This window comes from Moschus berezovskii, chromosome 4 (genome assembly GCF_049115385.1).
Source record: "Moschus berezovskii isolate FMDL1 chromosome 4, NW_MosBer_1.0, whole genome shotgun sequence".
Classification (NCBI taxonomy): Eukaryota; Metazoa; Chordata; class Mammalia; order Artiodactyla; family Moschidae; genus Moschus; species Moschus berezovskii.
The window spans coordinates 26546710-26570359 of record NC_142463.1 but is presented as its reverse complement, the minus strand read 5'-3'; the positions used below and the strand labels follow the sequence as shown (position 1 = coordinate 26570359).

The 23650-nt window shown below is 40.2% G+C and overlaps 2 protein-coding genes across 11 annotated transcripts in view; one reads left to right on the top strand and one right to left on the bottom strand.

Moving 5' to 3' along the window:
* NRDC (nardilysin convertase) overlaps positions 1-3172 on the top strand; it is a 112592-nt gene extending 109420 nt beyond the window's left edge. For both annotated transcript variants that reach the window (XM_055401917.2, XM_055401916.2), the window contains 5 exons: positions 147-230; positions 748-838; positions 1075-1191; positions 2196-2285; positions 2438-3172. In XM_055401917.2, coding sequence (XP_055257892.1) covers positions 147-230; positions 748-838; positions 1075-1191; positions 2196-2285; positions 2438-2635 — 580 coding nt within the window. In that variant the 3' untranslated portion in view covers positions 2636-3172. The remainder of the gene's footprint in view (positions 1-146; positions 231-747; positions 839-1074; positions 1192-2195; positions 2286-2437) is intronic.
* A 222-nt stretch (positions 3173-3394) lies between these two features.
* OSBPL9 (oxysterol binding protein like 9) overlaps positions 3395-23650 on the bottom strand; it is a 170106-nt gene continuing 149850 nt past the window's right edge. For all 9 annotated transcript variants that reach the window (XM_055401919.2, XM_055401921.2, XM_055401923.2 and 6 more), the window contains 12 exons: positions 18559-18671; positions 18309-18427; positions 12930-13015; positions 10269-10440; positions 9038-9122; positions 8210-8320; positions 7902-7965; positions 7642-7782; positions 6128-6206; positions 5551-5642; positions 4287-4422; positions 3395-4069 (listed from right to left, as the gene is read on the bottom strand). In XM_055401919.2, the coding sequence (XP_055257894.1) occupies positions 3995-4069; positions 4287-4422; positions 5551-5642; positions 6128-6206; positions 7642-7782; positions 7902-7965; positions 8210-8320; positions 9038-9122; positions 10269-10440; positions 12930-13015; positions 18309-18427; positions 18559-18671 (1273 nt within the window). In that variant the 3' untranslated portion in view covers positions 3395-3994. The remainder of the gene's footprint in view (positions 4070-4286; positions 4423-5550; positions 5643-6127; positions 6207-7641; positions 7783-7901; positions 7966-8209; positions 8321-9037; positions 9123-10268; positions 10441-12929; positions 13016-18308; positions 18428-18558; positions 18672-23650) is intronic.

Here is a 23650-nt window from a genome sequence, read left to right as displayed (position 1 = left end):
TGGGTACCCTAACCCAAGAGTAAACATCTATGGATCCTCTTCCAGGACCTCTAGGGTCCAGTAAGGATTGGCAGAAACCCTTCCCACTGCTCTCTAGTACCTCCAAGGACAACCTGAGCTCATAGAACTTTTCACTCTGGCCATAGGTACCATGTCTACCCTACTTGTAGGAACACATCTGGGATTCTAGGCTTCTCTGTCACCGTGGGGACTCAGGCAACCAAATACAAGTGAGTAAACAAGTGGGACGATGGGCCCAGCTGTCGTTTTTCTTGGCATAGAGAACAGGGTCTGCATCCTTGCCCTGACCATTTGCTTCCCATTTAGTCACAGCTGCAGCAGGTGGCTCATATATGGCCCGGTCCAGGACTTACAGTGGGTTTGACTCAAGTCCAGCGGTGACGGTGCAGGGCTTGCCACTGCTTCCTCTTTTCAGGCATATCTGAGGATAGGAAAGGCAGATGCCTGACCTAGCATTCAGGCTGCAAGCAAGGTACAAGGCCTTGTTGGTCGTCAGCTTTGAAATGATCAGCATGGCTGTCTACTGCTTCCTAGGAGGATACCAGGGAATTGGGCTAGAAGTGGAGTAGGGGTGGGGGTTCTTCACTGTTCACTTCCCTCCTGCAGCTTAGGGGAGAATATCACTTCAGCCTCTTCCCTGGAAATATGACTTCAACCCAGTTCTCTCCTTTGCCTTCTGCTTGAGACCTGGTCAGTGATGACTTAATGGAAGATGTTTTATTTTAGCTCTGAAGTTGTTGATAAGAAGATAGAAGAGTTTCTTTCAAGCTTTGAGGAGAAGATCGAGAACCTCACTGAGGATGCATTCAACACCCAGGTGATTATGCTGGCTTGGTCTTTTGTTGGCTCACCCAAGTCCTCGACATTAGTCTTAACAGTACTGTGTGCTAGGTTCTTGAGCTCTGTAGCCCACCTTAATCTGACCAGGTCTTCCTAGCTCCATCCCTTGTCATCATGCTGGTAGGTCCATCACCAATCGGACCAGATAGGGTTGAATGTGCTGAGGATACTTGTGTGATGCCATGCCTGAGAGTGTCTCTTTGCTGGTAACAGGTCACAGCTCTGATCAAGCTGAAGGAGTGCGAGGACACCCATCTTGGGGAGGAGGTGGACAGGAATTGGAATGAAGTGGTGACCCGGCAGTATCTTTTTGACCGCCTTGCCCATGAGGTAGTAACATGGTTTTCAGAGTAAGACAGCTCTGACAGGGACTCTTGATTTAACAGGAGACACAGTTCTAAGCAAATTGGTATTGTGTGGAGGAGAGACCGGGGGCACTCATCTCGGGTTGGTTATTTACTTGCCCATTTCTCGATGTGATTAAATTACATCTTGTTTCCAGACTGGCTACTGTAGTGTCTCAGGTGGCCAAGTGAGCAGGATGCTGGGTGTTCTTACTCTTGCTCCCCCAATTTCAGTCAGATCCACTTTTTAAAAAATTGAAGTACAGTTGATTTACGTTAATTTCTGTTGCAAAGTGATTCAGTTTTTTATATATATATATATATATATAACTTTTTCCCCTTTCATTTTTGTATTATATATTCAGATTCACTACAAGGTTTGGGAGAAAAACAGGTTCTGCTACTTAAAATTGCGAACTTCTGGTGTTTATGAAGTTCCTCCAGATTTAAGGATTCTGTGTGTAGGTCTTTGTGACAACTTCTAGCCCCAAGTAATAAATTCCATTTAAAGGAGTTCTGGGTCCTACAGTCCAGTGCTCCGATACTATAACCCTATGTGGTGAATTACCAAAGGACATTGAAGCAGAGTGGGTATTTAACAAAGAGGCTTCATTCAACCCAACTCTTGAGGTTCTGCAGTTTTCCTATTAGAAGCCAGAGGGTAAATACTTACCATGTATCTGAGAGGTGACACTAAGGTGTGATGGGTTTGACTCCATGTACAGTACTTAGCTGTAGTTACAGCATCTGCTACCCTCTCCTGCTTATTATCTGCCAGTCAGTCAGTGCTAAGAAACACGAAGGTATGTCAGGCTCATTTGTATCCTTATCCGAAAGGTTGGGAGCCTGCTGAAACATGTTAAAATAAAACAATGTGCTTATAATAAGCAAAACCAAGGAGGTCTGGCTAGGGTGTTATGTTTAAGAACTATCTTTGCATAAATATAGTTTTTTATAGCTTTCTTTCATATCTTCCCTTCTCCCATTAAGATTGAAGCACTGAAGTCATTCTCAAAATCAGACCTAGTCAACTGGTTCAAGGCCCATAGAGGACCAGGAAGTAAAATGCTCAGTGTTCATGTGAGTATCGTTACTTAAGCTGTAGCTCTGTCCTTTCCAGGCTTGTCATCTCGCCCATTTACTGAGTTTGGGTTGGTGTCCTAGATCCTACTAGGTCTTTGCCCAAATGTGATCAGCATTCTCTCTCACCTCAAGTCTTTGGCTTTTTTCAGGTTGTTGGATTTGGGAAGTACGAGCTGGAAGAGGATGGTACCCCTTCCAGTGAGGATTCAAACTCTTCTTGTGACGTGATGCAGCTAACCTATCTGCCAGCTTCTCCTCTGCTGGTAGACTGTACTATCCCCATTATTGATATCAGGGGTTTCACATCAAGACTTAACCTTCTCCCCTACCATAAAATAGTCAAATAAACTGCAGTCTCGTTGGCCTGAAGCACTGTGCATTTAAGTGTTTGAATTTTATGAAGTTACACTACTACTGCCTTAGGGCTTCCATTGAATTTTTGCACTGGCATCATAGAATTTGATTTACTACCCTTCCCCTTCCGTTGTGACTAACAAACTGAGTGTTACTATAGCAGCTGCAGAGAGAAATGAGCAGGGTGGGCCAAATGTAACCAAAAAGCTTGCCGGAGCAGTCTTGAGATGCCCTGGCCTGTCCTGGTCTTCTCAGATTGAGAATCCAGTTCTGTATGACTGCCTTGAGAGGCCCTATGTAACTAGTGTCTTCTTAGTACCTAAATGCCAGGTGCTAATACCTGTGTTGTTATTTTTAATGTATTTAAAAATAAAGATAATTCTGTTATTGCCCTTCAGAATGAGCCATTTGCTGCTGTGACATTCCTTTTATTATATTTTTTATTATATTTTGTTTCAATGTGGGGTGGGGATCTAAAAATAAACATTCTTCCCAGATTCTCTAAGGCAATAAAATATTTTTGGATAAAAGGTTGGTAGCCCTATGTGTACTATTTGAGAGTTCAATTAAAACGAGACTAGCATGGTGGGGGCTACAGACAGAACAGAGGAGTATAAGGAAGGACAGGATGGATGGACCCCCTTCATTATTTGAAGAGTCCCTGTAAAAAAGCCAGCCCCTGTATTCAAGGTTGCCAAGTAACTGGGTCCAAGTATAATCATAAAAATAATAAGCACATTAAAAAAAAAAGGTTGGAAAAATTACTTTATGAAGCCTTAAGAAGCATTGTGTATAATTAAACCATAGTCCAGAGTTAGATACAATAATAGTTCAATTCCAAAATAAAAGTTATTGTGGGTGAGACCATGAAATTTCCTAACACGTGATTTTTAATACATTACACTAAATTTTCTAAAACAACTCAGAGGAACTGATATTTACAGTAAATGGAGTATTTATGAAAAATCTGGCATCAGCTATATTATATATATGTATATATAGAACCCAAGATTATATGAACTAGGAAACATGATGTATTGTATATCTCTACAGCAGTACTAGAATGCAGAGTTTAACACTGGGATTTATACCGTGGGATTTGGAAAAGGAGCAGACATCTTGTTTTCAAAACCTGAAGTTTTTCTCAAACCAAAACCAACGTTGTAACTGCCACAGACAGGAAAAAGGGAAGCGTTGCTCGCTTTAATTGTTCATCTGCCTCAGAAAGTCCAGTATCCCTGAGATAGGAACCACTGCAATAAGAAGGGAGTGAACAGGTTCTCCCAAAGGAAGATTGTTGCTCAATTATGCCTCCTGTCCTGGAACCAGGAGCAAACTTTGTGTTTCCCAACCTAATGCTTGGCAGCACCGAGACGCTTCAGTAATGGTTCATCATAAACCCAGCATTCTCCATCTTCATGAAACAACTGTTAGAGAAAGGGGGAAAATTCAGTTACACACTTGTTTTGTACTTCTATATCATACTTTTAATTATTTGATGTGCTTCCCCCTCCCTCAACAGTGAAATGAATGTTCATCTATCACCATGCTTATTTGGTACTTTGGTATTCACTGAAATGAATGAATGACAGCTCAGGGAACAGCAGCTTGCAGACCGAGGCAGGCTCCCCAAAACAAACTTACCCTTGTCTCCCATTGAATTTCCTTTTCCTTCCTTTCTCGGGCTTCTGCTCTTTGTCTTTCTTCAAGTCTATGCTTGGCTTCAGTTGCTGCATCAATGTCTCTGATTTTTAAGTTGAAAGTGACATCCTTCCAAAGGCTAAAGAAAAGAAGTGAAGATGCTAAGTACTTGGTGGAGAGAGGAGTTAGCAATTTGAAAATGAAAGGCTAGCGCCATCTAGAACATAATGTAATTACAACAGTACAAGTCAAATGGCTTTAAATGTAGTTCACAGACTAAATCTGCTTAGGCTGGCACAGGAGTAAAAAAACAGAAACAAACTCGGAAGATTCCACTGCTAGTCAAAGGAGGAAATAAAGCATGTGCAGAAAGCTGTATATATGGTTGGGACAACAGAGGAGAAAGATCAACTGAGACTGAGACTACTTTTAGCTGTACCTCTAACTAGCGCTGTAACCTGGGGGCTGTCAGTTCACCTCTCTAGGGCGTCAGTGTCCCTTATAGTAAATAAGCTCAAGGAACAGCGGTTTATAGTAAATAAACTAAATGGGAGATGAGAGGAACTGAGACATTCCATTTCATAAAAGACTCCCTTGGAATTAATCTGGGGGAAGCAGTCTGAATATAGAGAATAAGGGTCAAGAAAAGCATTGCAGAGGCTTTAAGGTTGGGGGCCGGGGAGGAGATCTGGCTTCTTCTCAAGGCCTGGAAGATGGTAACTAGACAAGTCTGGTCCAAACAATGCTTTGTAAGTGAGGACGCATAAAGATTAGAAAAGTAGCCATCCTAAGATCCCCTTGTGTGAGCAGCAGAGCATAAAGGTCTATAGATTTCCACTTACAACTATGAACAGGCAGTCCAGGCAAATAAGACTGTTTATTCTTTCAAGTTTTTAAGTTTTTTAAGACCTAAAGATGTTTTGAGATATATCTATATCCCTATATACAGATAATCTACAAAGATGGTGATAAGCCAACACCCACTTGATACTTATATGTCAAGCATCATAAGCAGGCTCCATGTATATCTCATTTAGTTCTCATAGCAATGCTGAGGTGGTTCCCATTTCAGGAAAGAATGCAAAGACAGGTTAGCTTACAGTCAGGGTTACAGTGCAAGAGGTGGAGCACGGTATGAACCCAGGCATTCAGACTCCAGCTGTGCTCTGCTACACCCTGCTATGCAGTCTACAACCTGGCCCTGCACCTATGCCTGGCCAACAGCAAATGCACTGCTGCAACAACTCTAGTTACACTGTCTCCTTACCAGCGGGATTCGTACTCATTCTGATCTTCCAGCTTCCTTACTTTCTTCTTAATTATAGGCAACTTCTTGGTATCTATAAAAACTACATTTTCCTAGAAAACAGAAAAGGTAGGTAGATGTTTTATTGTTCACATTGTTCTAAGAGAAAAAGTCAACTCTTCCCATTAACAGATTTAATAATGAAATCCCACAATATGTTAGTGATGTACACAATGAGTTCCATATGCAATCTAAAGCCTAAATTGTTTAAGTCTTGGTAAAAACATATTTTCAATGTGGCTATGTGTGGGGATGTAATATGATTGGGATGTAATCTCTTGGACTAGCTAAATAACTAATCCTAATCTTAAGTATTCTGAGCACTTTTCTCATATATTATTTAAGGGGACAGGAAAGTAAAAATCATTCTACTACCTATACTGCCGGGGAAAGGTGGAAGAAGGAAAAGGCCTGGCTTAAAAGAGATGGCATTAGAGCTCATCTTGGTGGTTAAAATTTCCAGATGAAGGAAGCCAGAGTAACGGACAGGCTATGATTCAATGAAGCCTGGAACAAGTGGCGAAACACATGTTCTTACCCCTGTTGAGTATTTTGCATACATTACACCATTCCATTCCCCTTCAATTGAGCAGAAAGACTTCTTGTCATTTGGAGAACTACATTAAAAACAAAAACAAACATTAAAGTATATTTGTGTCAGCCTCAAATTGAAATTTCTCTACCAAAGAATCTTGTCACTTGTGGCCTACCTACCCAGAGCAGAACACAGAAGAGCAAGTGTAAAGGTAGATTAATAAAACTGGTTTTCTTTGTGAAGGCAGATTAATAAAACTGGTTTTCTCAGAGCCAACTACAAGAATTAATGCCCTAGAGATGCTGCTAATGGACTCAAGATCCCAGAAACTGTGGGTATGAGATATGTTAGGTGCTGGGACCACAGCAGACTACAAACTTGAGCTCTTCACAGTCTAGTGGGGAGACACTGCCACTGAAATTCTGGGTGGCAAGTGCTGTTCTGTCCAGGCGACCACGGGAGATCAAGGGTGACACTGCTACGATGAGGGTCAGGGAAGGCTTTGCTTAAGGACACAATGATGGAGACCAGACTTTCGTCTTCAGGCTGGGCCATAATATTAAGATGTTATCTGAGGAGCTCACCAAGCACTCTTTCAGAAGGCAGTCTATTATAAATTACTGTGACTAGCCAAAAAATCTGCTAGCAGTTCCTATTGGTGCTGGTTGCTTTAAAGAACTCTGAGAAGCAGGCCCACCCATGTCTTTGTTCTGGACATCCTTTTTCCCCCTGCCTGCCTGTCTGAGGGGGGCAGTCACATTATAGTGGTGACTTGTGCTGCTCCCTAAGCTCTGCCCCTATTTTCTGACTGCAGTAATATTTTGGATTTTACAGTGTTCCTTAGTAAACGTCATCTTTTGTTCATGGTCCCTTCCTCCTTCCTTCCAAGAAATTTCTGGATGTTGATTCCATCATCAAAATTAAATTATCTCCCTAAAAAACTGGTTAACCAATCCGTGTCTGCCATCTGCAACACTGCTCCCAGTGAGGCCTCTGAGGACAGAGAAATCCCTGCAGGGTCTCCTTCTAGGCAGGCTCTGAACCCAACTGACTTGGACAGCACAGCCGTTTTCATCTAATCCTGGAGCCAACAAAGATAGAATGGTTACTGTTTTTCCCCAGCAAAGGCACACAAAAAAACAAGGACTATAAGGGCTTTGAGACACTACAGTGGGCGTCACAGGGTCTACTGTATGGACAAGCTCATGGTCCAATCCAGCAATAATGAGTTAGGCATACATAATCTGGGTTAGCAAGGAGATCCAGGAAGACTCAAGTTTCCTATTTGCAAGTCAGGTTCCTAGGAAGGAAATCCTACCAGTGACCTCAGATTGTTCTTAGGTCTCCTTCTAAGATGGGATTTTAGGAAGAGATGTGAAACAGCATGTAAAATAAGTTTACAAAGACAGGACCATTAAAAATGGTCAATTCTTGATGGAAGTTATAGTTCAAGACAAAAGGAAAACTTATTTTAGAGATGCAGAAGGAGCATCGTAGCAGAAAAACAAAATACCTACAAAATCTCAGCAGTAATTCTGTGCTTCTTGCCCCCATAGAAAGGTTTAGTGTGGAAGACGATATTTGCACTATAGCCAGTTTTGGAACAATTAATATTGCATTCTCCGCCTAGTTCCACCCAGGGCACTGTGAGGATAGACCTGCAAAATCAAAAGTTTCAGTAAGGCTGACAGTTAAGAGGAAAGAAAGGAGGGGCACAACTTAAAGAACATCAGGGTCTACTGCTTGCGCATCAGAGGAATGGACCAGCTCTACTTGCCTGCCGTAACCGTTGGGGAATGTGAGAATGTAATGTTCGTCATGCTCTAGACACGAGACACAGCCTGTGGAGAGAAGGGATGGAATCTCAGATAAGCAGCTGATGGAATCTCCATTCAGTTTAGGGATAACCACTCTTGCATCTCAACCTGGCTCTCACCCCGAACACACTTGCTTCCCTGCACACAATGACATCCAGCCTGACTTTCTGGGGTCATTTCCTCTTACCAGACAGATGTCCAGCACATATAAGAATGACATAGAGTTCTCCCATTTACACTGTAGTCCACCCAAAGCCCACAGACTTACCCTGCCCTATGTTGTGCACCCCAATTGACATCCCAAGGAATTTTGATTTGGTCCAGATATGAGCATTGAATTGTATCTTCTTATTAAAACACTCAGCATAAAAGGCTGAAACTGAAGAGAAATTGTTTCAGTTAGTGCACTATATAGATTTTATTTATAAACATACACACCATAAACATACGTGCCCTCCACCCCCAACTCCCTTAACCCAGAGAAACAACTGGCTGCATGGGGAAAATCCTTTACCTATCAAAGAACATCCTTGAACATGGTCAGGAATTACCCACCTGCCCTTTACACCCTGTTTCCCCCAGTGCAAGCCACTGTTCAGGACCACATGGGGAGGAACTTCCTGAACCATGAGGCCAATCCCAGGGCTTAAAAACAAGCATGTTGCTGCCCCAGCCCAAACCTGGACCCATACAGTATAATCAGTCTTAACATGACATCCAGCAAGTAACACAGGAAGACATGCATTCTTTCCACGGTGCCAGGAACATACCATACTGAAACTACACCTGTTTTATATGAACTGTCTTCAGAGTTGCTGAGATCGCTACAGCACAGCTCATGATGTGAAAGATGCCTTTAGAAGCATTAAAGGTTGGCTTCCCAAATCCCTTGTTTTTACATTAATCAGTAAAGCTAACAGAGTCTTTGGAACTTATACCAGGAACAGATATGAGGAACCAATCTTCACAGGTCTGGGAAGACACAGGTAGCCATTAAACATGAGGACAGTGCAGAGACCTCAATTATGGAGCTTCCTATGACCCTCTTTAGACAACAGTTTGAAAGTGAATGTAGCTGAGGAGCTCTGTCACTTACTGGGTGGATGATGAGAAACCTGCTCAGCCACAAATGTTACACTATTCTTGGAAACCCAGGGAACTGGTCCTTCTGAAACTAGCTCCTGCAAGCAAACAGAACATTTTCTTTTGATGTGGAAACAAACAACATGCAGAGAATCTAGTAACTGTAGTCTCTGCCTCATAAGGTGATTAAATGCTCTCTCCTCTACACTCACAAAGCATCTCATATATACTTTTCTCGCAGCACTTAATTACACTATTGGAATGACTGCTTTGTATAAGTCTAAGACATGCATGAAGGCAAGGATCATGTGCCGAACTTAGGGCCAAGCCTGGCACAGAACAGGTGCTTATCACAACAGACACGTATTGCTTGTGTCTTTAGTGTGTGTGTGCTCAGCTGCTCAGTCGTGTGTGACTTTTTGCGGCTGCATGGATTGTAGCCTGTTAGGCTCCTCTGTCCATGGGAATTCCCAGGGAAGAATACTGGACTTGGGTGCCATTTCCTTCTCCAGAGGCCGCCTGGGAAGCAGAACTACATGTAATGCATCATTCAGAAAGGGAAAACTATGGAGAGTTACATTCACTGAGAGATTGTTATGTGCCAACTACTGTGGCCTATGGGCTTATTTTTTCATCCCTTGAACTCCAGACTCTTAAAATTCTAACTCCCTATTTGACAGTCCACTTACATGTCTAAGAGACTCCCCATACGTTATATTTCAAATTGGAGTTCTAGACTTTTCCCTCCCCAAATCCAATCTTTCCCTTTGTAGTAAATAGCACCAGCCCACATGCAAGGATTCTCTAACTTACCTCCCCCAATGTCACAGCTCTGGCTCCAAAATATAACTGGAATCAACTATTCTCCTGGAATAATGCCAGTGTCTCCTCAATGGTTTCCTTGCTTCTATTTTTGCCCCTTTCCAATTCATTTGCCACAAAATAATCATAATGACCTTTTCATTACAAAAATGAGTTCTTGATAAGCCCTAAACTTATCCTTATGGTCCATGAGGACTTTGCATGATCTTTCTCAATTTCTATCCTCATCTTGCACCACTCTTTTCCATTGCTCACTATATTCAAAATATGCTGACCCAACAACATTGTTCTTCTATGGGTGGTAAACATCTTTTAATCAGTGCCTTTACCACTATCATCTGCCCCCAAATAAAGTGAAATCTTGAATCAGTACATTAAGAACTAAGTACTATGATAATTAAAAACATCAGTGGAGAACTCACCGCATTCTCTTCAGTATCATTTGGTAATGTCCAGTGACACTGAAAGATTTCGCCCAAAATGGGGTTGTATGGCTTTTTGGCAACCGATCCTTTCCTTCCTGCGTGAAAGGCTGAGAGATACCATTTCACAACCTGAACCATTCGGTCTCTGGCATCCTTCTGGTCACTAATACTGCAAGGAAGAAAGAAAATTTAACACCCTATTTTTTGACAGTACCCCTCAGCATGGTCCACATCCTAAGCCAGGCTGAGAGGACCGAGGACCAGTAACTACCTCAGCTCCTTTTTAAAACTGAAGTATAATATACATAATCAAACATACCAATCTTAATTGTTTGGTTTCACATATCTGAAAAATGCATATATCCATTTAATTAATCTTGGGTGTAATGGAAATGTTCTGTATCTTGATTGTATTTAAATAATGACATACAATCAAGATACAGAACATTTCCATTACCCCCAGGTTTCCCCATCCTCCTATCAAGCAATCCCTACACCTTAACCCTGAGGCAAACACTGTTTCTGGTTTCCAGTACCATTAGTTTTGCTTTTTCCATAACTTCATACTTGTTAGTGCACTGTTTAATTGAAAAACAGTTGGAGATTTTCTGGATATATCTGTGTTATTGATTTCTAATTTAATTCTTCAAAGATCAGTGGATATTCCATATGGTTCCAATTATTTTAAATTTATTAAGTCTTCCTAGTATATGATTTATCTTGATGAATGTTCCACGTGCACTTAGAAAGACTGTTATAGTGTTTGGTAATGTTTTAGAAAGGTTAACTAGATCTTCCATAGTCCCACTGATTCTCAGAGGGGTGGGGAGAGGTGCCTGCTGTTCAATCAATTCCTGAGGGAGGAATTTCCAACCATGATTGTGTATTTGTCTATTTCTTCCTTCAGTCAATTTTTGCTGCATATAGTCTGAAGCTGTTTTACATATTTAGGATTATTTATTCTTGATAAATTGACTCATCATATGAAATATCCCTACTTATCTCTGGTAATATTTCTTACCTTAAAAAGTATTTTTTGTCTGATACTAATACAGCAACACCAGCTTTGTTATGCTTAGTGTTTTGCATGGTATGTCTTTGTCCATCCTTTGACTTAAACCAATCAATGTCTTTACATATTTAAAGTCTCTCTCTTGCAAACAGAGTACAGATGAAAATCTTGCTTTTTTTTTTTTAAAAAATCCAGTCTTAAAATCACTGTTCTCTTAAATGGAGTATAATATATATGATATTCACATTTAATGTACTATGAATATAGCGGAGTTTAACTCTATCATCATGGCATTTGTTTTCTATTTGGCTCCTTTATTCTTTGTTCTATTTCCTTTCCTCCTTTTTGGGAGAGTTAGAATTTTTAGAATTACACTTAATCATATTTATTGGTGTTTTAGCAGCATTTCTGTATTTTTTAAATGGTTCCTTCTAGAGACCTAAATTCTCATACATAAAAATTATCCTTAAACCTCAAATCTATATATAAGGAATAACTGGTACTTTCTATGTTATCAATAAAGGCTTACATTTTCTTTGTTCAACTTTGTATGAATTTAAACAATGCCATATTTAATTTCTGCCCTTTGGGAACTGGTTAAATGAGTCTCTTAAAAACCTCATTAAGAAGTTACGTATCAGTGTCATCCAACATGCCCACCCACTGTGAAACTTCGGTGATTTGTATCAAGCTTTAGTAAATCACAGTCCCAGGTCAAGGAATGCAATCAGAGAAGACATGTTAGAACATCCTGTTACAAAGAAAATGCTTCTGCTACCAGTGAAAAGCAATGTGAACTCAGTTCAGTTCAGTCGCTCCGTTGTGTCCGACTCTTTGCAACCCCATGAATCACAGCACGCCAGGCCTCCCTGTCCATCACCAACTCCCGGAGTTCACTCAAACTCATGTCCACAGAGTCGGTGATGCCATCCAGCCATCTCATTCTCTGTCGTCCCCGTCTCCTCCCGCCCCCAATCCCTCCCAGCATCAGAGTCTTTTCCAGCAAGTCAACTCGTCGCATGAGGTGGCCAAAGTATTGCAGTTTCAGCTTTAGCATCAGTCCTTCCAATGAACACCCAGGATTGATCTCCTTTAGAATGGACTGGTTGGATCTCTCTGCAGTCCAAGGGACTCTCAAGAGTCTTCTCCAGCTCACTCACCTCCTCATAAATCAATCCCACCTTTAGATTACCCCTGTCCTTTACACATATATCTAATACTGCAATCTTTGTACTTAAAATTTATGAATCAGTCTGTAATCTGGACACTGGACTATAAACTCCTCAAATGCAGACACTGCAACTCTTTCCCTTTCCAGCTCATAATAAAGTGTTGACAAAAACAAGTGCTTTAGAAAAGTTTGTTAAACTCAAATAACTGAACTTCATCAGGATGTAGTGTCAATAATTTGACAGCGAATTCCTAGATCAAAAAAAGTTCTGTAAATACTGGCTACCTTATTAATAGGTGTTCAAGATTTTTTAAGGTGTTCAACTTGGTTGCCTAACAATATCAGCACCAGATAACCATATTCAATGAATTTTTTCCTCAGAACATTTGAAAGGCAAAAGAATCTATCCTACAAAGGCAGAAAGGTAATGAGTAACATCTTTAAAAAAGTAGAAGCACTGTATCAAGTCAAATACCTCACAAACAGGTCCGGATGAGCAAAAAAGTCTGCATACATTTCTAAAAGAGATCTTCTTTCAAGAATAAATGTTGGAAGAACTACCTGAAAAACATACATATTTGACCCTTGAGAATCAAATTCCACTACAGATATATAAGACTGCTGAGTTGCCTTTAAAAAGAAAAACACCTAAATGAAAACAAAAAAACTGATTCCAATCACAGTAACACCAAAGTACTGCCCAGGCATGCTTTTGATACCTACTTCTCAAACTGTTCCGATTCAGAAATGCCCATTAACCTGCCTAAGAGATGAAAGACAGAGATTCTGAATGTTCAAATGTCATTCTCTGAGCAACCTCTCTTTGGCTCCCTGAGTCAATAATCAAAGTTTTAGCAATAACAGCTATGCAGTAGCAACCCTTTTGATATCTTTGACGTTCTGGAGCATCACACACACACATTATCTTATTAAACCATACAACCATCTAGTTAAGAAGAAATTATCACCATTTTACAGTGGAGAAAGTTCAGTTCAGTTGCTCAGTCGTGTCCGACTCTTTGTAACCCCATGAACTGCAGCACACCAGGCCTCCCTGTCCATCACCAACTCCTGGAATTCACTCAAACTCATGTCCATTGAGTCGGTGATGCCATCTAACCATCTCATCCTCTGTTGTCCCCTTCTCCTCCTGCCCTCAATCTTTCCCAGCATCAGGGTCTTTTCAAATGAGTCAGCTCTTCGCATCAGGTGGCCAAAGTATTGGAGTTTCAGCTTCAACATCAGTCCTTTCAATGAACACCCAGGACTGATCTCCTTTAGGATGGACCGGCTGGATCTCCAGACTCTCAAGAGTCTTTTCCGACACCACATTTCAAAAGCATCAATTGTTCAGCACTCAGTTTTCTTTATAGTCCAACTCTCACATCCATACATGACCACTGGAAAAACCATGGCTTTGACTAGAAGGACCTTTGTTAACAAAGTAATGTCTCTGCTTTTTAATATGCTATCTAGGTTGGTCATAACTTTCCTTCCAAGGAGTAAGCATCTTTTAATTTCATGGCTGCAATCAGCATCTGCAGTGATTTTGGAGCCCCCAAAAATAAAGTCTGCCACTGTTTCCCCATCTATTTGCCATGAAGTAATGGGACTGGATGCCATGATCTTAGTTTTCTCAATGTTGAGCTTTAAGCCAACTTTTTTACTCTCCTCTTTCACTTTCATTAAGAGGCTTTTTAGTTCCTCTTCACTTTCTGCCATAAGGGTGGTGTCATCTGCATATCTGAGGATTGATATTTCTCCCGGCAATCTTGATTCCAGCTTGTGCTTCTTCCAGCCCAGTGTTTCTCATGATGTACTTCTACATACAAGTTAAATATGCAGGATGACAATATACAGTGGAGAAAAATGAAGCTCAATGGGTGAGAAATTTTCTCACTGCTCTGTTGCTAAGTAGAACCCAAAGTTGGCTGTTTGACTCTGGGGGTGGAGTCTACACACGTTCCTCTCTACTGTTGCTCCTCTGTCACTGTAAAAGTGCCTAAGGAAATTTATCTGCTGGGTCTGTGTCCTCAAGTAAAGAATGAGCTTCCAGAGTGCAGGAACCATACTTATTTGTACTTGCATTTCAGTTAATATTAGAAACTAAGAAATTTTTAGTAAGTAACTGAAGGAATAAACAAAAAGAAGAAGAGAATAAAGATGGGATTCCACCAACTCTTTCTTCAGGAAGCTGGGCCCGTGAAGAAAAATGCTGAGGGCCTGGGAAAGTGGCAGAGGAGAAGGTAAAGAAAAGAAGTTGGAGGACTTCCCTGGTGGTCTAGTGGTTAAGAATCCATCTGCCAAAGCAGAAGACAAGGGTTCCATCCCTGGACCAAGAAGGTAAGATTCCACAATGCTGCAGGGCAACTAAGCCTGTGCGCCACAACTATTGAAGTCAGCGTGCCCAAGGGCTTGTGTTCCTCAGCAAGAGAAGCTGCTGCATTGGGAAGCCTGAGCACCGCAACCGAAGAGCAGGCCCCACTCGCCACAAGCAGAGAAAAGTCCATGCACAGCATCAAAGATCCAGTGCAGCCAAAAATAAATACAAGAGAAAAACTTAAAAAAAGAGAAGAAATTGAAATATGGGGAAAAAGAATAAGAAAGATTAAGATTAATCAATTAAGAAAAGAAGAATTTCATTACAAATAGAGGAAGAGTTTTTGAAGTCTGTATCAGATTACACAGTATTCATTATGGCAGTTGAGCATCATAGTAACCAAAGATTCCTTTAAATGCAGTAATTACTGCAATATTCAAGAACCTGTGGTAAATGCCATGGAAGCAGCAAAGGTTAATTGAGAAAATAATACCAGCATTTAACTTTTAGGTAGAATGTGATAAATATCGGGCTTCCCTGGTAGCTCAGATGGTAAAGAATCTGCCTGCAATGTGGGAGGCCTGGGTTTGATCCCTGGGTTGGGAAGATCCCCTGGAGAAGGAATGGCTAGTCACTCCAGTATTCTTGCCTAGAGAATTCCATGAACAGAGGAGCATCCAGGAGATGTTCAATGTACTCTGGAAATTCAGGAGAGGCAAAAGATCATGCTCTGTTTGGGAAACCAGAATGAGGGCAAAGCTGAGAAACAACATATTGAGGTGGTGCTAGAGAAAAGCCTTAGAGAGTAGGCTATTACACAGGGAAAACATGGAGACATGGAGATGGCGGTGGGGGACAAGGGGAGGGAGGGCAGCAGAAAATGAGCGTGACAGGGACTGCAGTGGACCAGTATTGCTGCTGTATATAAAGAGGAATGATAGAACACAAGAGCTGGGAAAGAACTCCTATGGCTCTAACATTCAGAATGTTTATTATTGGACTCCTGAGTTTAAATGTTCCTCAGAACACCTATATTATGCATAAATATGCTTAAATTGGCGAGTAAGCTTGGTATAATTTTCTACCACTCTTGGAGAACACAGAGATTATACATTACTAAGTAAGACTGCAAAAGAACAAGACAGGGCTAAATATCTCAAAATATAAACAGCTCTTGCAAATCAATAAGGAAAAGATTACTACTGCCAGCAGAAAAATGAACAAAAGAACAGAACATGCAATTTGAAAAAGAAGACACAGCCAAAGACCATTAAGTTTGATTTGATGTGTAATCAAAAAAAAATTTTTCCCTCCCTACTTAAAATTTTTCTTAAGAATTCTCACTGAACAGATCTTCACTGTTTTTAGCATTATCTGGATACATGCCATTATGTCAAGTTGCTGAAACACTGATATAAGTGAGCTGGACTAGGCTGTCTTTAACCTGAATTCAAATACTTATTTAGGTGTGAGGAGGCCATAGAAAATTTATTCAACTTCTGAAAGTTTCTGTAAAAGGAGGATAATTATATGCCTTGCTTAAGTCTTAGGACCGTTTTGAAGACCAAGTGAGGTAAACAGGATGTGACTTCATAGTATTGTTTCCAAACACTATGATGTATTTGGAAAATAACTCTTTTTAGAAAATATTTGAGGTGAGAAGATATTATTAAAAGTAGGAAAATGAGACGCAAATTTAAGGCATAATATAATAATACTTTCAAACGCACAAGGGAATCAAGATTTCAGAATCTGCTGACAACCACAACCGTGTATGCCAATGAAGATTTCTAAAATATCTAATAAGTTAGCAAAAATTAACAAACTTTTAGTGGCTACAAAACCCAACATGGAGCATACGGCAGAGGAAACTATGAGAGGCAAGAATTACACACTTGATTGTGGCACATCCTTCTGGTTGCCTATGCATATCCCTACAGAAAGAAGTTTGATTCAGTTCAGGTATAGCTATAGGTTGCTATGAGTCACAGGGCCCTCCCACACCCGAAGGGGTGAATGTAGATTAATCTAAACCAATCTATTAACCTCCTTTGCTAGTGACTGGCTTATGCATGCACACTGGCTGAGCTGGGGCCAATGGGATTCAACTGGAAGCCTGACGGGCCACTGCGGAAAAGGATGTTCTCCCTATACCAACAATAAAATTCATGAAGACAATTATTTTTCCTGCCTCTTGACATACCTGCATAAGGATGTGATAAACTGGAAGTGTGGTAGTCATTTTGCAATGATGGGAATACGGGTCTGAGTGTGAATGTCAGCATGCAAAGGATGGCAGAGCAGAGAGATGAAGGGACCTAGATCATTTCTCACCTTGTTGACCCACTATGAATTCATCAATCCTGGAACTACTCTATTTCTGGACTTCTCATTTCCTGTGACGGTAAACCTAGTATTGTTCAAGATACTATTAGGTGGCTCTTCCATTATTGGAGACCAAACCCAACCAAGGTAGAAGGTGTAGAAAAGAAATATAAACATCAATATCTAAAATAAAGCTGTATTTCTCAAATTTGAAGCGACAATTCTGCTCCAGCAATTACGCAATCAATCTAATGATCGATGAAAATATTCTGGAGGCAAGCTCCTGCAAATATTCTCTTACCTAGAACTTCCCCAGCAAGTATGTTTGTTGCGCAAAGTAATGCTATCCTTGTGCTTCTATTGTTAGATTTGGGGTAAAAATTTTTATTATACACACTTACTAGAAAGTATTATGGTTTAGTTTATAGATTTTGAAATCTACGACCAGATCAGGATCTCAGTTCTGCCACTTAATAGGAAGGACTTAGTCAAATTACTTAATCTCTGTGAGCTCTAATTTCCTCATCTATAAAATGAAGTTAACAACCATCACCAACTTTGCAGTGCTATGATGAGAATTAGGTGAAAGGAGAAGGCTTTTAGCAGAGTGGCAGGGATATACACAGGCACCTATACACTAGTCTCCTGTATCAATCAGGCATTCTGTTTAGCGCACCAAGTTTAAATTCAAATTCAAATCCAGAACCATAATAATTATATGGCTCAATGTATATCTTACAATTTCCCACTCATTACCTGTTCCAATATCCATTTTGCATATGCAAAACCCAAAAGTCACAGAGGAAGGAAGGAACTTGCTCAAGGTCACAGTTTGGTAATAGCAAAAGTAGGATGTAAGCACAGATCCTCTTAACCCCGAGATCAGAACACTGCTCATTTTGATTCTATGCATACTACACTGCTTTGGGTTTTGTCCAAACTACTAACCAAGCCCAATACTACTCCACGCTTTCTCCCAATAAAATCCAAATCATAATCTATACATACTATCCCTATGAAATTACCCTAGTTTTACTTATGTCATCCATTTATAAAATTCTCAGTTTACTCAGGTACATATATAAAAAGACAAAAGTATAAAAAGAAATTACGTCATTATACTACATGTGCAGATACACTCACCATACAATCACTGAGAATCTACATGTATACATTAAAATTAACAGCAAAACCAAATTTGATTCTTACCTTTGTAAGATCCATTCCAAGTCTAACCTGTGACAACAGATGCATGATAACACTCTTGTGCTCTTCCACCGACCCTGCCTCCCCTTCGTCATCTCTATCATCATGTGAATCAAAAAGGTCTAAAATAAAACAAATCTTCTTAGACTGGTGTTACACTGGGCCAATCTGTGCTGGTACCAGTATTATAAATAATTTTTTTCAAACAAATATTTTTAAGGAAAAAAAGTTAAAATTCTCAAAGCCTACTTACCAGCATCACTTGTTCCATTGGACATGGAAGAATTAAGTGATTCCGTGGTATCTGGGCGCTTTAGACTATTTCCTGAGCTGCTGTGTGTCAAGACTGAGGCAGATCCAGAGGAACTAAAAAAAATTAATCACCTTAAGCTTTTTAAGGAAGCAATTTAAAATCACAGTAAGACGTTAACCTATAAAGCTACTTAAAACCAGTATATGCAGATAACTGACAGAAACAAACTAGACCTTTAAAGTTAGCTGGTTATATACATATATATATATATATATATATATGCTTGATTCTCTCCCCAGTCAGCTTCATGTTTTTTGCATGGAGTATGCTCACATGTTGAAAGGCCATGAAAAATTAGTAAGATTTTGCCTCTTTATGTAAGTTTAAACTTGAATTCATTTTCCAAATTTGTTTCTTTGCATAAATGTAAGTATGTCGTAATTCCTGGCAACAATTTCCAGAACCTCAAAAATTATAAATCTATTAATTAGTCTCAGAAAGATGTCTGTAATTTTGAGATCCTTTGAAAAAGTCTACACGGGTAGTAACATCTTTCCTAGTCAATAAAATACCATATTTGAAATTAAAAAAAAAAAGTACATTAACTTTTACAAGTAAATTTATGGTAAGTGATTAACAGGGTCTAAAGAAAGCTCCCTCTATTATATAGCTCTGATCATAACCTACCCAGGACTAGTATTTGTACATTAATAAAAAAATGATCTAAGTTTGCTTATTAAGGATAAAAATAGAAACCAAATTTCTCATACTGCAGGTATTATTTATAAAATGGCACACACATTAAAGTCTTTTATTACAAATTTATAGATGCAAAACACCACTGTTCTTCAGTTGCTAAGTTGTGTTCAACTCTTTTGTGAACTCCATATACTATAGCCCACCAGATAGGCCACTCTGTCCGTGGGATTTCCTAGGCAAGAATACTGAACTAGGATATCATTTCCTTCTCCAGCAAAATACATTATATATTCTAGTTTAAACATAGCTTGCCTTGATTACTTTCTTTGGATTTCTTATTTAATGATAAGCGTGATTAATAACAGCAATTTTATGTTCAGAGCAAAACTGAGCAGAAAGTACAGAATTCCCATATGCACAACTTCCTCACTATCAACATCCTGCACCAGAGTACATCTGTAGTAACTGATGAACCTACATGACATGGCATATTATCACTGAAAGTCCATAGTTTACAGTAGGGTTCACGCTTGGTCTTGTACATTCTATGGATTTTGACAAATGAATGTTGATAAGTGTCCATCATTGTAGTATTGCAGAGGATAGTTTCATTACCCTAAAAATCTTCTGTGCTCTGCCTATATTAAAACATTAGTTCACAGAGAAGTTATCATTACGACAGGTCTTCAGAAACTGAACGGTGGAAGGACTTAAGCTTTCAAATTCTCTTCCTTCAGGGAGAGAAACCGGAGAAGGCAATGGCAAGCCACTCCAGTACTCTTGCCTATAAAATCCCATGGATGGAGGAGCCTGGTGGGCTGAAGTCCATGGGGTCGCTAAGGGTCGGATGCGACTGAGCGACTTCACTTTCACTTTTCACTTTCACACATTGGAGAAGGAAATGGCAACCCACTCCAGTGTTCTTGCCTGGAGAATCCCAGGGACGGGGGAGCCTTGTGGGCTTCCGTCTATGGGGTCACACAGAGTCGGACACGACTGAAGTGACTTAGCAGCAGCAGCAGCAGGGAGAGAAACTGTAGATATAAACTTGACTCAAGAGCTAGAAAACTAGTGGTAGCAGCTTATGACCAGCAGGTGGCACACAAGCTCAATGCCTACAGACACGAGACAGAGAGCATCAATATGAGAATGGTGGTGATGGTGGTGTAATTGCCAAGCTGAGTCTGACTCTTGCAACCCCATGGACTGTAGCCTGCCAGGCTCCTCTTCCATGTGATTTACTGGAGTGGGCTGCCATTTCCTTCTCAAGGGTATCTTTCTGACCTAGGGATCGAACCAGTGTCTCCTACATTGAAGGTGATCTCCTGAATTGCAGGCAGATTATCGCTGACCAACCACGGAAACCTAAATATGTGAATAGGGTCAGGTGGGCTTCCCAGGTGGCTCAGTCGTAAAATAATCTGCCTGCAATGCAGGAGACCAGGTTCGATCCCTGGGTTGGAAAGATTCCCTGGAAGAGGAAATGACACCACTCCAGTATTCTTGCCTGGAAATCTGACAGAGCCTGGCGGGGTACATACAGTCCATGGGGTCTCAAAAAGTCAGACACGACTGAACACTCCCCATTCTATAAGACAATGGAGACCTGGAGCCAGCATAGTCAATTTGAAGGGATTTAAACTCCCATTTAAAAAAAAAAAAAAGTCAACAAACACTGTGCTGGCCAGATAAAATACCTATAGTCCCTACTAGTTTTGGAAAGGCAAATAAGGAAGCATGAAGCTTCATAGATCACATGTTTATTATGGGGTGGGTACTGGGAGAGCACAGAGAAGGAAGTTTCTAAGGAGAAAAAAGAAACGCCTGTGAGCCTGCAGGTAACTTTGTAGAACATGCCTATTACAGGTAAAACAGGTAAGCAAGGAGTACCCCTAAAACTGGGGCCAGACATTGACTATCAGTGATGTAGTAAGGAGGCTAACTATATCATCATTGAGCTTTTAATAAATATAGTTAGGTTTCTAGAGGACAGATGATTCATTTTGACACTCAATTTGTACTATGTTTCAAGTAATAGCTAATGTCCCATGAATGAGACTGTCTTTAATTCTGTTCAAGGAAACAATGATTTAACACTTCAAAAATCAATAATAATCTTTATTTTGGAATTTCCTCCCAAATGCCTGTTTTCTTTTAACCTATTATAAAAATTATTTTTCAAAATTAAAGTGAAATTTCTATTGGCAAACTGTTAATAATGGTCTTGTAATAGTTTACTCCCCCACATACAAACATTAAGAAACCAACATGCTAAACCAAACTCTTTCTGCTAAACTAGTCTTCTTGAATTGTGAGCTCAACTCTCTTCCTTTCACGTTCGTAACAGTATGTATTCACCTAATGGCATGTATTTTATGTTTCTCACATTCAAATGTTGAATTTGATCTACTATGTAACAAAACTTCCCAAATTAATACAGTCATTTTCCTTATAAATTTTGAGGTTCTGAACAGTTATGGTACAATTACGTATGATACAGTATTCTCAGTTCATGTGCAAACTTAAGAGAACTGAAGTGCTACACAAGATTTCTTATTAAAAGAAACCAAGGTTCAAGGTCTAAGTTTGGATGATGGTACTCAGCTTGCAAGTTCACATATAATCTGTGACCAAATTCCAAATCTGTACTGTATTTCAAAGCAAACCCCAAACTGCAAAGAGATGCAGGACAGCTGGAAAAAATACCCAACAAAAAGTAAGCCAGTTACACCTACAACAAATATAGGAACATTAAAGCAAATAAATATTAAAATTTGCTTTCTGTAACAGCTATCACTTACTGCATACTTATTATACATGCCAGACATTACTGTAAGCACTTGATTGACATTATTGTCATCTACATGTTCACAACGACTCCTTGAAGTTGAAACTATTATCATCCTCATTTTAGCAACAAGGAAACTGAGGATTACACAGGTTAAATAACTTGACCAAGATCACACACCTTTAAAGCAAAACAGATTTAGAACCTATTATTTCTTTCTAAGATTCCAAAATCCAAAGTCTAATCACAACAATCTATATACTAGCAGGGATAAAAAGGACTTTGCTGACTGGCGATCATGTAAGTGGGCTTCTCTGATCGCTCAACTGGTAAAGAATCCGCCTGCATTGCAGGAGACCCCAGTTTGATTCCTGGGTCAGGAAGATCTGCTGGTGAAGGGATAGGCTACTCACTCCAGCATTCTTGGGCTTCCCTTGTGGCTCTGCTGGTAAAGAATCTGCCTGCAATGCAGGAAACTAGGGTTCGATCCCTGGGTTGGGAAGATCCCCTGGAGAAGGGAAGAGTTACCCACTCCAGTATTCTGGCCTAGAGAATTCCACGGATTGTATAGTCCATGAGGTCACTAAGAGTCAGACACAACTGAGTGACTTTCACTTTCTTTAACTACTATGTAAGTGACTTCATGTGTAAAGAAAGGCCTTTTCTGTACAATGGAACATACCTAGCTTTGATCTGACAGTGTAAAATAGGTCAAATATCTCCTAATAAAAGAAAATCTACCATCACTATCTGCCAAAATCTGCCTACTTTGTATCTCTGGAGTCCACATGCTTCCCTCCATTAATACGCTATGACCTTAGCTGAGGTTATCAACATTTCTCAATTTCCTACCCAGTTTTGGCTGGTCTTCCCACACATAATGCATTCCCACTGCACTCAATTCTGTACAATTTAGGCATATTTTTCTTATCTATTTTTCTAAAAGGTAGACCTGACCAGCAGCTTCCATCACTTGCGAGAAAATGTTCAAAATTCATAAAAGGCTAAAAGGACTCCTTCATGACCTGGCCCTTGTCAACCTCCTGTATGCTGTATCTTCTTAACCACTCCCCACAACTTATAACCACACTTAGCCACGTTCACTAGCTTATAGCTTCTCAGAGAAACCAAGCCCCTGCTGCCAGGCCTTTCTTATTAGGGTTCCATTTCCCCCTCCTCTTCTCAACCCCATGATCCTTCTCTCTCATCCACATCTCATCTTAGGATCACATTCCTTCCATCCTCTGTGAATCCTTTCTGGACTTCTCAGAACTTCAAAATGCTCCCAGTTCTTCCTGGGCTTATTCTTACAAAGCATATTTTCACACTGAATTATAAATGTCTGTTTTCCCCACAAAAGACTGTAAGTTCCTGAGGGCAAGGACTGGCTCTTGTTTCACTTCTGTATAAGGTGGCGCTAGTGATAAAGAATCCACCTGCCAATGTAGGACACACAAGAGACATGGGTTTGATTCCTGGGTCTGAAAGAGCCCCTGGAGGACATAGCAACCTGCTCCAGGATTCTTGCCTAGAAAAATCCATGGACAGACGAACCTGGCAGGTTACAGTCCAGGGGGTCCAAAGTGCTGAACACATCATTCCTCT